Source organism: Benincasa hispida, chromosome 8 (assembly GCF_027475165.1).
Source record: "Benincasa hispida cultivar pf3 chromosome 8, pf3_genome.v1.1, whole genome shotgun sequence".
Classification (NCBI taxonomy): Eukaryota; Viridiplantae; Streptophyta; class Magnoliopsida; order Cucurbitales; family Cucurbitaceae; genus Benincasa; species Benincasa hispida.
In genome coordinates, this window is record NC_143485.1 from 35,935,361 (window position 1) to 35,947,296 (window position 11,936).

At 33.5% G+C, this 11,936-nt stretch overlaps 1 protein-coding gene and 1 non-coding gene across 2 annotated transcripts; both read left to right on the forward strand.

Annotated features, from left to right (window-relative positions):
- The first annotated feature begins 544 nt into the window (after positions 1–544).
- On the forward strand, positions 545–6,194 carry LOC120082931 (protein LONGIFOLIA 1-like). Its single transcript, XM_039038356.2, has 5 exons — positions 545–1,573; positions 2,353–2,417; positions 2,552–4,627; positions 4,730–4,850; positions 5,199–6,194. The coding sequence occupies exons 1-5, from the start codon at positions 1,429–1,431 to the stop codon at positions 5,981–5,983; spliced, it is 3,192 nt and encodes a 1,063-aa protein (XP_038894284.1). The 5' UTR covers positions 545–1,428; the 3' UTR covers positions 5,984–6,194.
- A 1,339-nt stretch (positions 6,195–7,533) lies between these two features.
- Positions 7,534–7,605, forward strand: TRNAT-CGU (transfer RNA threonine (anticodon CGU)). The gene has a single exon. It is a non-coding gene; the product is annotated as a tRNA-Thr (tRNA).
- Positions 7,606–11,936: the final 4,331 nt, after the last annotated feature.

An 11,936-nucleotide genomic window follows, 5' to 3' on the forward strand; every position in this document is an offset into this window, starting at 1 on the left:
AACCAAACTATCTCCACAGACTAACAAAGTTACTTTCAACATGTTTTATCCTCACTCACATGTTTTTTAAGAAAATTCTTGGGAAGTCACCAAACATAAAATTGCTTCAAACTAAGCATGCTTAACTTTGAAATTTCTATGATTGAGTCACCGAAAAAGAATGTGCATCTTATTTATATAGATAATAACTTTTAATTTTTTGAAGTCTTTTTTAATTATATTTTTTATATTTTCGTGTTTTCAGATCTCTTTCATTCGAATGTGATCTCAATTTATTTTTGTATCCTTACTAGACTTCGAAATTTCTATGATTGAATCATAAAAAAAGAATATGCATCTTATTTATATAGGTAATAACTTTTAATTTTTTAAAATTTTTTCTAATCATACATTATTTTAATAACTTCAGATTTCGAATGTGATCCCAATTTATTTATGTAATTTTACTAAACTATTTACATGAGTGCTCATGGTTTATGATTAGTGGTAAGTAAAAATCCCTCTCTTTAGAGGAGAGAGTACTGACAAGTTCACATGCACATGTAGACAGCTCTTGACCCACTCACATACCCATCTCACATGGATTTGTGAGATAGGGAGCCGAGGAACATCTGACCCACATTCTCTCTCTTTTCCCCTTCTCTCAATTTGCTCCTCTAAAGAAATACCAAGAAAAAAAGAAGCAGCTCTTTTCTTGCTACCCCCAATTGGGTTTGTTTAGCTCCATTTTCCATGTTACTAGTGGCAACCAAGTACTTACATTTGGTCTTGTAACATAGTTTTTTCACATCTGTTCATAAATCTGCAGAAAGTTTTCAGCTCTCTGTTTCTGTTTCTTCCCTCGCCATTCGTCGTTGACCCTGACCCATTAGCTCCTTCTCGTCGTGGATTCTTCTTTGTTGCTGCAAGGAATCAAGATTTGGGAAATTGGCAAGGAACCCAGAAAGGCATTTTGGGATTTGGGTGGAAATTTTTGTGGGATTTGGATTTTACATTGTGAGCTGATGATTGTGATCTCAAGCTGTTTATTGCACTGTTTCTGAAGCTGTAATTGGGTCTTGTACATATAACCCAAGAAGAAATTTCATTTTAGTGGAGAATCTCTTAGGAGATGCTGTAATTCAAAGGGGATGGGATTTGGAAGTTCTTTATCCTTATCTTTTGGTTTTTGGACCATATAGTACTCAGTGAAATTTGGGAAATAAGAATCGATTCCTTGAAAAGAAAGGTGTTTGTCTTTGGTCTTTGAGGTGTGGTTTTTTTTTGGGGGGGGGGGATTGAAGGAGAGCTGGTTAGCATACCCATTGCACTAGTCATTAGATTGTTGGAATAGCCTAAGATTTGGGGTTTTTTTTTGGGTATGTAGTTCTTTCCATGACTGAGCTGAGGAAAGTTTCATAGTTTCTTGTGAAAGAGAAGACCCTGAAGATGGCTGCAAAGCTTCTGCATTCTTTAGCTGATGAAAATCCAGATCTACAGAAGCAAATAGGATGCATGACTGGGATCTTGCAGTTGTTTGATCGTCAGCATGTACTCAGTGGAAGACATATGAGGCACAAGCGGCTTCCTCCTGGTATTTTGCTATCTAACCTTTGGCTTATTGTCTTTATGCCACAAAATTTTCAAGCTGCCTAATAGTTTTTATCACTTAAATGCTTCTGTTTAAGTTCATACTTCTTCTAAGAATTGAAGATGCCACTTTTTTCTCTACATATCTTGAGGTGGTTGTTTCCTTTTCCTTTTTGTTGTGGGGATAGAGTAACAGAATTGAAGTTGGTGCTTCTTTTTGGCTCTCTCTTCTGTTGCCTAATTTGTTAACTACACTATGAATATCTCTAGAATTGGTATTCTGTGGAGCAAAAGAGAGAACATATCATTCTCTTCATAACTATGTGGCTAATCAAATGATGATCCCTTGAGCTTATATTATTGAACTTCGGATAGATTACTTCTGTACTCCAAACGAGTTTTGCAATCCTTTTATTGGTTATTATCTATAAATCCTTCGGCAGTCTTGTTTTTCAGCCATTTTGTGGGGCGTTTGGCTTGAGAGAAATAGTAGAATATTTAGAGGAGTGGAAAGTTCCGGCGAGAAGTTTTGGGAGGCATTAAATTTGGCTCCTCTTTGTGGGTTTTTGTGAATCGAACTTTCTATAATTATCAGCTTGCCATCATTCTTCTGGATAGGATTCCGTTTTGGAGATTTTTTTAGTTGGTGGACTTTCATCTTGTATGCCTCGTATATCCTTTCATTTTTCTCAATGAAAGCTTGGTTTCTTATATATATGTGTGTAATCCGGTGATATGCAAATTGATAACATGTCAATTTATTTTCAATCTTGTCTACTACAGGCACTTCTCATCTAAATATCGGCAACGCAGGAAAAGAGTACAATGTGTTTCAGAGAGAGGCAACTGTGAGTCTTCTGATTACTCTGCCATTTTTTAAGCCGAGTAGTTTACAAAATTGTAATTATGTTAAGCATTTAAGCTATGTACGAGTAATTTCGAGTTCTTCTTGGATATTGAGCTATGAATCTTGTTCTTGCAGGACATGTCCCTAAATGAGAGTTTCAATGAGAAACAAAGGTTTAATAAAGAATTATCGAGAGCTTCTTTCTCTTCTTGCTCATCTTCCTTATCCTCCAGTGAGTACAACAAAACAGCTCCATCACAAGCTTCTTCATTCGATCAGATACTTTTATCAAGAACGCCCTCAAGGGATTCTATAGCAAACCAGTCAAATACGTCTCCTCGTGTCGGGAGGCAACAGCTTGATCTTCGAGATGTTGTGAAGGATTCAATGTATAGGGAAGCCAGAACGTTATCAGTCAAAACATCTACTAATGAGGAACCACCGAGTCGTTCTATGAAGCATAGAGACTCTCCAAGGCCTGTACAGCTACCTCAATCCACAGATGGGGCTTTGAAGGTTAATACAAATTGGAAACAGAAGATGCCTGTTGATTTAAAGGAGTCTCTTCTGGTTCTTGCTAAACTTCGAGATGCACCATGGAATTATAACGAAGTCGTAGAACACGATCGACCGTCTCAAGAAGTAAAAGATGGATATTTGCAATCATTCTCTAGAGATGCTCCACGGTTTTCTTATGATGGGAGGGAGGTCGATCGATTATCCTTTGAATCGCGAGATACCATTCGGTCAGCTCCAAAATTTAAAGACTTTCCAAGGCTCTCATTGGACAGCAGGGAGAGTTCAATTCAGGGTTCCAAATCTGTGTCAAATACAACTAGACATTTGAAGAACTTGCATGTTAGTGATTGCTCTAGTGAAAAATCTTCTGATCCACCACGATCATCAGGATCTCGAAAGCATCCCCCTAGTGTTGTGGCAAAGTTAATGGGATTGGAAGCACTTCCAGGTTCACCCTTGGCTAGTGATACTCAGGTTAAAGGTGACCCCTTTGTTAGCTCACTGGATGGTGCAAGCTTTATCAGGCCAATTCGAACAGACTCTCCTCGGAACACGTTGAAAGGCCCAACTTCACCACGATGGAAGAATCCTGATTTAGTTATGAAACCTATGCCAAATTCAAAGTTTCCTATGGAAGTTGCACCATGGAGGCAGCCAGATGGAACTCGAGCCTTTGATAAATCTGCTCTGAAGCATTCAAAAGGGTTAGCTGGATCGTCTAACCCCTTTCCTTCTGTTTATAGTGAAATTGAAAAAAGATTGGAAGACTTGGAGTTTAAACAATCAGGGAAAGATCTTAGAGCACTAAAACAGATCCTTGATGCTATGCAGTCAAAGGGGCTCTTGGATACTAGGAAGGAGGAGGAACCTTCCAACAATGCAACTCAAAGAGACAATGAACCAAAACAGGAGAGCGCTAGTGTTAATTCTAGGTTGACCAGCGAACAAAGTCGAAAAAAAAACCAAAAGGCTGCAACAACTAGCAGGGCTGATTCTTCCAGGTGTGGGGAATCTCCAATTGTGATCATGAAACCAGCAAAACTTGTAGAAAAATCTGGAATTCCAGCTTTATCAGTTATTCAAATTGACGGCCTTCCTGGTCTCCCGAAGCTTCAGAAAGCCCCAAATGGTAAAAAGAACCCCAGTAGTAGCCGAGCAGTTAAAGATACATCTCCTGAAAATAGTCACAGGGACTCTGGTGCAAATCCCACCAAAAAGAAAGATAATGCAAGAAATGTAAGACAAACGCACACTTCTTCAAAGCCTCAACATTTACCCAAGGAAAACACCGTAAGTTCAATAAAAACCACAGGGTCTGTGAGCCCAAGACTGCAACAGAAGAAGGCTGAGCAAGACAAACGATCTCGACCACCAACTCCTCCATCTGACACAAACAAAACCAGATGGAAATCCAACAGACAAGGAACTGATTCTGGTTCTTCTGTCAGAAAACCGAGAGTGAAACCTTCCCATGTCTCCCAAATGGATGATCAATTGAGTGAAATAAGCAATGAGTCGAGAACTTTGAGCAACCAGGGGGATGACATATCTCAAATGTCTGACAGTAATTTATCCTTGGACTCAAAGACAGATATTGAAGTCACCAGCAATGAACTTCCTGCTGAAATTAGTGGCAGCCATTGTTTACAAATGAAGACTTCAAAGTACTCAGATTCTCGTTCATTGGAAAATGTAGGTGACTTTTTGTTTCCCTCTGCACTTACAGCAACTAATCTACACATCTATTATATGGTTTCAGAACTCAAATTTGAGATTTCATTTTGTGGCTTGCAGGCAGAACTTGCTACTCCTGCTCCTGAACACCCGAGTCCGGTCTCCATTCTTGATGCTTCTATATATAGGGATGATGAACCATCTCCGTCCCCTGTTAAGCAGATATCAAAAGCCCTCAAAGGTGATCAAATCTGTCACCAAAAGCAACAATCCTTTTTTGAGTCAATTGGAATATTTCACAATTTAGTCATTGTAGTACCACCATCCCACTTTTTCAAAAGTGGAACGTGAAGATGATAGATTTTTAACAGAGAGGGGTGGGAGGCAATTATTTGATGATCAATCATGATATATTTCATATTTAGTATGTAGGCCAGAGATATTTGATAAGTTATTCATTTTGCTCTGTTCCTGTGCATAGAAATTAAAGCACAACTTCTTAATTTCATTCTTATAGAGATAAAGAAGCTTCCATTTAACTTAGTTTTCAATTTGATCAATTCTAATACTGTTTGATGCTTACATTCAGGCAATAGGACTTTAGGATCTGAATGGAGTGCCACAGATAACAGTGTGGAGCCCGGTCTTAGCACAGAAATCAACCGCAAGAAACTGCAAAACATTGACAACTTGGTTCAGAAGCTCAGGCGCCTGAACTCTCACTATGATGAAGCAAAAACAGATTACATTGCATCATTATGTGAGAATACTGATCCAGATAACAGATACATATCTGAAATATTGTTAGCTTCTGGCCTCTTACTCCGGGACCTCGGCTCAGGCTTAGCAACATTTCAACTCCATCCATCTGGTCATCCAATCAACCCCGAGTTATTCTTCGTTTTGGAGCAAACCAAGACGAGCAGTTTGCTAAGAAAGGATGACTGCAGCTCTTTGAAACTTACAGATTCAAAACTAAACCAAGAGAAATCACATCGTAAACTCGTTTTTGATGCTGTTAATGAGATTCTTGCTAGAGAGTTGTCTGTTGTTGCTGCATCACCAGAGCCTTGGACAACATCCAAAAAACTAGCAACTAAAACTCTTAGTGCTCAAAAGCTTCTGAAGGAGCTATGTTCCGAAATAGAACAGCTTCAAACGAAGAAACCTGACGAGGACGATAGTTTGGATAGTGTCTTAAAGGAAGACATGATGCAAAGATCTGAAAGTTGGACTGATTTCTATGGCGACATCTCCAATGTTGTCTTAGACATTGAAAGATTGATCTTCAAAGACTTAGTTGATGAAATTGTATACGTCGAAGCTGCTCATTTACGTGCCAAGTCAGGCAGACGAAGACAGTTGTTTAATTGATAGTTTCTTCTTTTAACCTTTCTCCACCTCTATCTGATTTTACCCTTTCATAGTGATGGAACTTTCATTTTTTCTCTATAATATATATAATGCTCAGAAGCATTGTGACTAATCATTAAGAAGTGTTGCAAAGATGGTTTACAAGTTTTCAAACCATGAACATATTCTTGTTATGAATCAATGTATGTATGCATCTGATATTCTTTCTTCACCTCCCCTTCTGATTCCTCTGTTTCTTACCCAATTATCAGATTGTCTAAAACATCTCATATTTCCTATGGCCATGAACAGTGAGGAGAATATTTGAAAATGGTGAATGATTCCAAAAATTGGTTCTGCTCATAACTGCAAGGAGTTCATGTGATAATTCCAGAACTTGATTGAAACAATTAAAGAACTTGTTTCTGCTTATCTATTTAAAGTGAGAAATTTTCATATTTTAACTTTGAAAGACTGTTTATGTCTTATTCCTAGTTATTTGGGTGTTTTTTTCACTTTAGTCTCTATTATTATTTAATAATTTGAATTTAGTCTTCCATTGTTGAATGTTACAATTGACTTACGATAAATTTATATAGCATAACATTTAGAAATTTAAAAGAAATTTATGGGAGGAAAAATGTCATCTAAGAGGGAAAATTTTCTACTCCCTCAACATTTTTTTTCCTTTTACACGACTTTCTTTCCTCTCTAAATTTTCGCCAATTCATTAAGTTAGTTAATAATCAACAATTTTAACAAGATAAAGATGTTAAAAATACAAATCAAATTATATAGGTTTAAATATTATTTTGGTCTCTATGAAACTTGTTCAACTCAGTCATATACTATTAATAAATATTAAATTTAGTTTCTATTATTAGTTTCGTTGATTTTTCCAAAAAAAAAAAAACTGATTGTTGCTAATTTACTGCTAATTGTTGCTATTATTTAACCAATTTCAAAAAATAACTTCAAGGGACTAAATTAGCAATAATCATTCCATCTAGCATGCATATTTTATAGGGAAAATATCAATTTATAATCATGAACTTTTGGGTGTTTGTATCAATTTAAACTCTAACCTTATAATTGTATCGATTTAAACCCTGAACTGGGATTGTATCGATTTAAATCTCAAACTAATAATTGTATTAATTTAGATCTTGAAATTATATAAGTATATCAATTTAAACTCCGAACTTTCATAATTATATCAACTTAAACCCCCCATTATGTTTTATTTGGATACACTTATGAAAGTTCATGGTTTAAATTGATATACTAATGAAAGTTAAATGTCTAAGTTGATAAAATTATGAAAGTTCAGAGTCTAAATTGATACAGTTATTAGTTTGGGGTTTAAATTGATATAATCCCCAAAATTCAAGATTAAAATTGATACAACTCCTTAATTTTATGATTTAAATTGATACAATTATTAGTTAAGAGTCTAAATTGATACAAGCCCAAAAGTTCATAAATATAAATTGATATTTGCCTTATTTTTTAAAGACTATTGGACTAAAATTAGAAATTTAATTAAAAAAGTTATTCAGTTATCAACGCTTGCCTCCGTAGCATAGTGGTAGTGCGTTCGCTTCGTAAGCGAAAGGTCGCGAGTTCGATCCTCGCCGGGGGCTGTTCTTTTTCATATTTTCACCCTATTATTACGTAAGTCTTGGGCCTTACAAGCACAGTGATCCGTGTAATATCTATTTCTTTTAGAAATGGTAAAATAAATAAAAACAAAACTATTTTATAAAATTAATATGATTTGTTCTTTTCTTTTCTTTTTTTGTGACAAAGATGATTATTCTTTTTTATAGTAAGTAATTATTTGTACATTATTTCATGTACAACAATTTTTGTGTGGATAAATTAATGTCAAAATAATTCAAAGTTTTATCTTGGTTTAAATCCTATTTAATCCATGAACTTTAAATTTTGTCCTATTTTGATCATTAAATTTTAAAAAACGTTTGTTTTAGTCTCTAAACTTTTAAAAAGTGTTTCTTTTGGTCCCTACTATTGAAATTATATTAACTCTTCAATACAAATGTGAAAGAACTTGTATTTTTAGATGACTAGGCTCTAAATATATTGAAAGATGAATGTGAAGTAAAATGTCAACAACCAACACGACAAAATGTCAAATGACCAAAATTTTGAACTAGGAGTGTTTATGGGTTGGGTTGAAAGACTTTTTAGATCTAACCCAATTGTTCGGTTAATTTTTTTTAAACCAAATAACCCTTATTTAAAAATGAACCCAAACCATTATATATTTGGGTTGGGTTGGTTTGGGTTAATCGGGTCATTTATTTAAAATTTTGTTCTAAAAAGAAGCAAAACGTAAATATGTCAAAATCTAATTTAGTTATTTTCATATATTTAATTAAGTTTAACAACTCAATTTCAATTTATATAGTGAAAATTTTCTTTCTAAAATGTAAATAGACTACTTTTAAGAGTTGTTGAAGAATAAATTATTAAAAAATATTAGAATTAAATAAAATTAAAATCAATATATGTATAAATAATTGTGTTATAAATAATAAAAAAAATATATAAAAGTTAATAATAAATTCGGGTTGGTTCGGATTGGTTTGGGTTATATTAGATGAATTCATTAACTAACCCAACCCAACCCAACCCAAATGAGTTGATAACCCAACCCAAACGCCATGGATTGGGTTGTGTTGATCGGTTTTTTTTTTTTTATCATCGGGTTTTTTGAACACCTCTATTTTGAACTAAAAGTGTCTTTTAAAATGTCCTGCTTTGTCGCCTCCAAAATTGAAACACTAGATTTCTAGTGTAGCTAACTTATTTAGTAATCTAGTCATCCAAAAATACGAGTTAACAAAATCTTAATATATAAGAGATCAAAATAAACACTTTTAAAAATTTAGGGACTAAAACGAACATGTTTAAATGTTTAGGAATCAGAATAGAACATTATTCAAAGTTAAGAGACTAAAATAAGATTTAAACATTTTATTTATTATGTACACCTACTAATTTTTTATAAATATAATGCTAATATTAGTGAGAAAGTATTTTGAACACGTTATGGCCATCTCAATCATACATTATGTTATGAAATTTCTACTGAATGGCTATTTTTGTGAAATTTTATTACATTTATATATTATTCACAAACAACTTCAAATATATATATATATATATGACAAATTATTTTTATAGGAAAAAAACCACAAAAATATGATGAAAAACTGCAAGATGGAGATTGGAGAGATATAATGTGTCATTTTCACATTTGGTCTTTAAATTTCATGTCAATGAAGAAACTTTAAACCAAGTTGTAATGGGAGAAAAATGATCACAAGATGAGCAAATGAAACAATCAAGATTTAAAGGTTGGAATACCTTTGCTTGCTAACACTTCGGATAATCAAGTAGAGAGTCTTACAAATCCTAGAGACGCCGTTTGTGTATTCAAAAAATATTCTCTTTAATAAATATTTTTCTCCCTCTGTCCCATAGAAGTAGCTAATACAACCACGTATGTATGTGTTTTGATTTTTTAAGTTTTTATATTCTTTAATTGCCGATTTCGTAACACTAAACTTGAAAATATTTTTGAGGCAAATTAAATGACAAGATCAATTCCTCAACTTTTAGGTTTGTGTCTATTTAGTTTCTAAATTTTTAAAAGTGTCGAATAGATCCTCAAACTTCTGATCTTGTGTCGAATTTTGAATTTTCAAGCACATTCAATTAGTTTTTATAATTTTCAATATTTTTTAAAATTTATGAATCTACTCCACACAAAATTGAAAATTTAGAATTTCATAAAACATAAACTTCAAATTCATATTTATCAATTAAATTTTAGAAACATTGAATATAGCAAGATTTTATTAGACACAGAATTAAAAGTTTAAAAAAGTATTAGATACTTGAAAAGGTTAAAAAATTAGAATGACATAGAAACCATACTCGTAATTCAACATAGTTTTTATCAATTTAAAAGTCAGTTCAAACACACCTTTAATTTCTGTCGTCGGGAAGATGAGAAGAAACTTCCGACGGCATAGTCAAGGGACAGAAGGAAAATGAAGCTGGACTCGTCTGATCCATTAATGGGAATGGAAAGCTTGGAGGTTGAAAATGGCAACAGTTTTCTTTAATGGCATTGGTTTGAACTTGAAGAGCAGATAAAGAAGACAACTTATGAAGCAAAAGCCTCTGATCAGTTTCTTCATTTTTGGCCGTCACTGCAGCATCTGCAATATCAAAATGAGGAATTTGAGGAAGAAACAATGAAGAATGATGAAGAATTGAGGCATTTGGGTCAAAATCTTTTGGAAAATGGAGTGGTGGGAGCTTATCAATTTCAAATCTTGTGACATCAATAAGCCAATCTATGACTTTGCTGGGTTGGCTAAGGCCAAGTTTGTTCTGCAAATCATAAAGTTGAATTGCAGTTGGAACTGAAAGCCTAATCCTTCTGTCTCTTAAGCCCTTTACTGTACAAACTTTGCTGTGCCTATCTTTTCCCCCAAACAAAGATGAAACTCTAAGAATTCTTGGATTGCCTCTTAGAAATGCCTTCTTTCTTTTGCCTTCCATTTGTTTTGCTTCATCATGAACACCCTCTTTTGTCAATTTGGAGATCATATTATTTACTCTTTCTTGTAGTTTCTTCAAAACAAAGCTTATAGATTGATCCAAAAATATGATCTATATATATATCATTTGAATAAGATGGGTTTCAAGATTTCAACAATCCCATAACAGAGAAGAGAGACAGAACAGATTTTGGTAGCAAAGTGAAGGATTTTGCAATGGCAAATGATGGCATATGGAAGAGGGAGAATTGATAAAGAAGATTGTTTAATAATGATAACCATGCATCATATTGCTAATTGGTTTTTATTTTCTTACATTGACATAATGGCTAAAAGTCAACAAGAGTATTAAAAGCTTTGTTAATTAGGTTTCCCTACAGAACTGTAGAGTAGAGCTTTAATATGGAAGAAAAAATAGGGTAGGAAAATTTAAAGTAGGGGCAAATTACAAAAACCGCAGTTATAATCACACTCTCAAATTTTCAATTGTAAAAATTAGGTCCTTTAAACTTCTACAAGTGTTAAAATTGAACTCTCAAACTTCCAACAATTGTAGAAATTGAACCCCAAAAATGAAAAAAAAATTACCAACCAAATTTATATAATTGTTACAATTTCTACCATTTAAGTTTGAAAGGTCCAATTTTAACACAGTATAAATTGGAGGACTCAATTTTTACATTTGAAAATTTGAAAATATAATTGTAACTATCATCATACTTTAAGAGTAGTTTTTACAATTGATGGGACTTTATTTTCAAACGCCAATTGTGTGGTAATGGATATGCTTTGGGGATAGATGGACCAATTACATTGACATCGGCTTATTATTTCATTTTTACTTTTCTATTTCATAATTATGCTTTATTTTTATTCATTTCTTTTCATTTTTTAAAATTAAAGTTATAAACATTACTTTCAATCCCAAATGGAACATAGCTCAATTAACATGAGTGTATTAATGACTATGAGAACTATAGTTCGATCCCCCAATCCCAATTGTACTAAAAAAACATTATTTCCCCAAGTAACACTCAAATCAAGTTATAAAATTAAAAAAACGAACGAGGGTTCCATGATCAAATATTGAGGAAATGAGAATGATTTTCAAAAACTAAAATTAAAAGAACAAAATAATTATCGAACAGACCTTTAATTTCTAAAACTTGCTTGAGTTTTGTAAACATTTGTTGAAAGTAGATAACAACTCATATTTCATTCCAATTGAACGAGCAGCTCCATCCGTAAAGAATACGCCTAGCCCGATAAAAATTTTCTTAGGTCAAAAGAAAAATTGCAGCCAGAAGAGACTGTACAAGTGACCCCATACTGCAAATGAAGATCATCGTCTAAACCAGAGTATAGGAAAAAAAAAA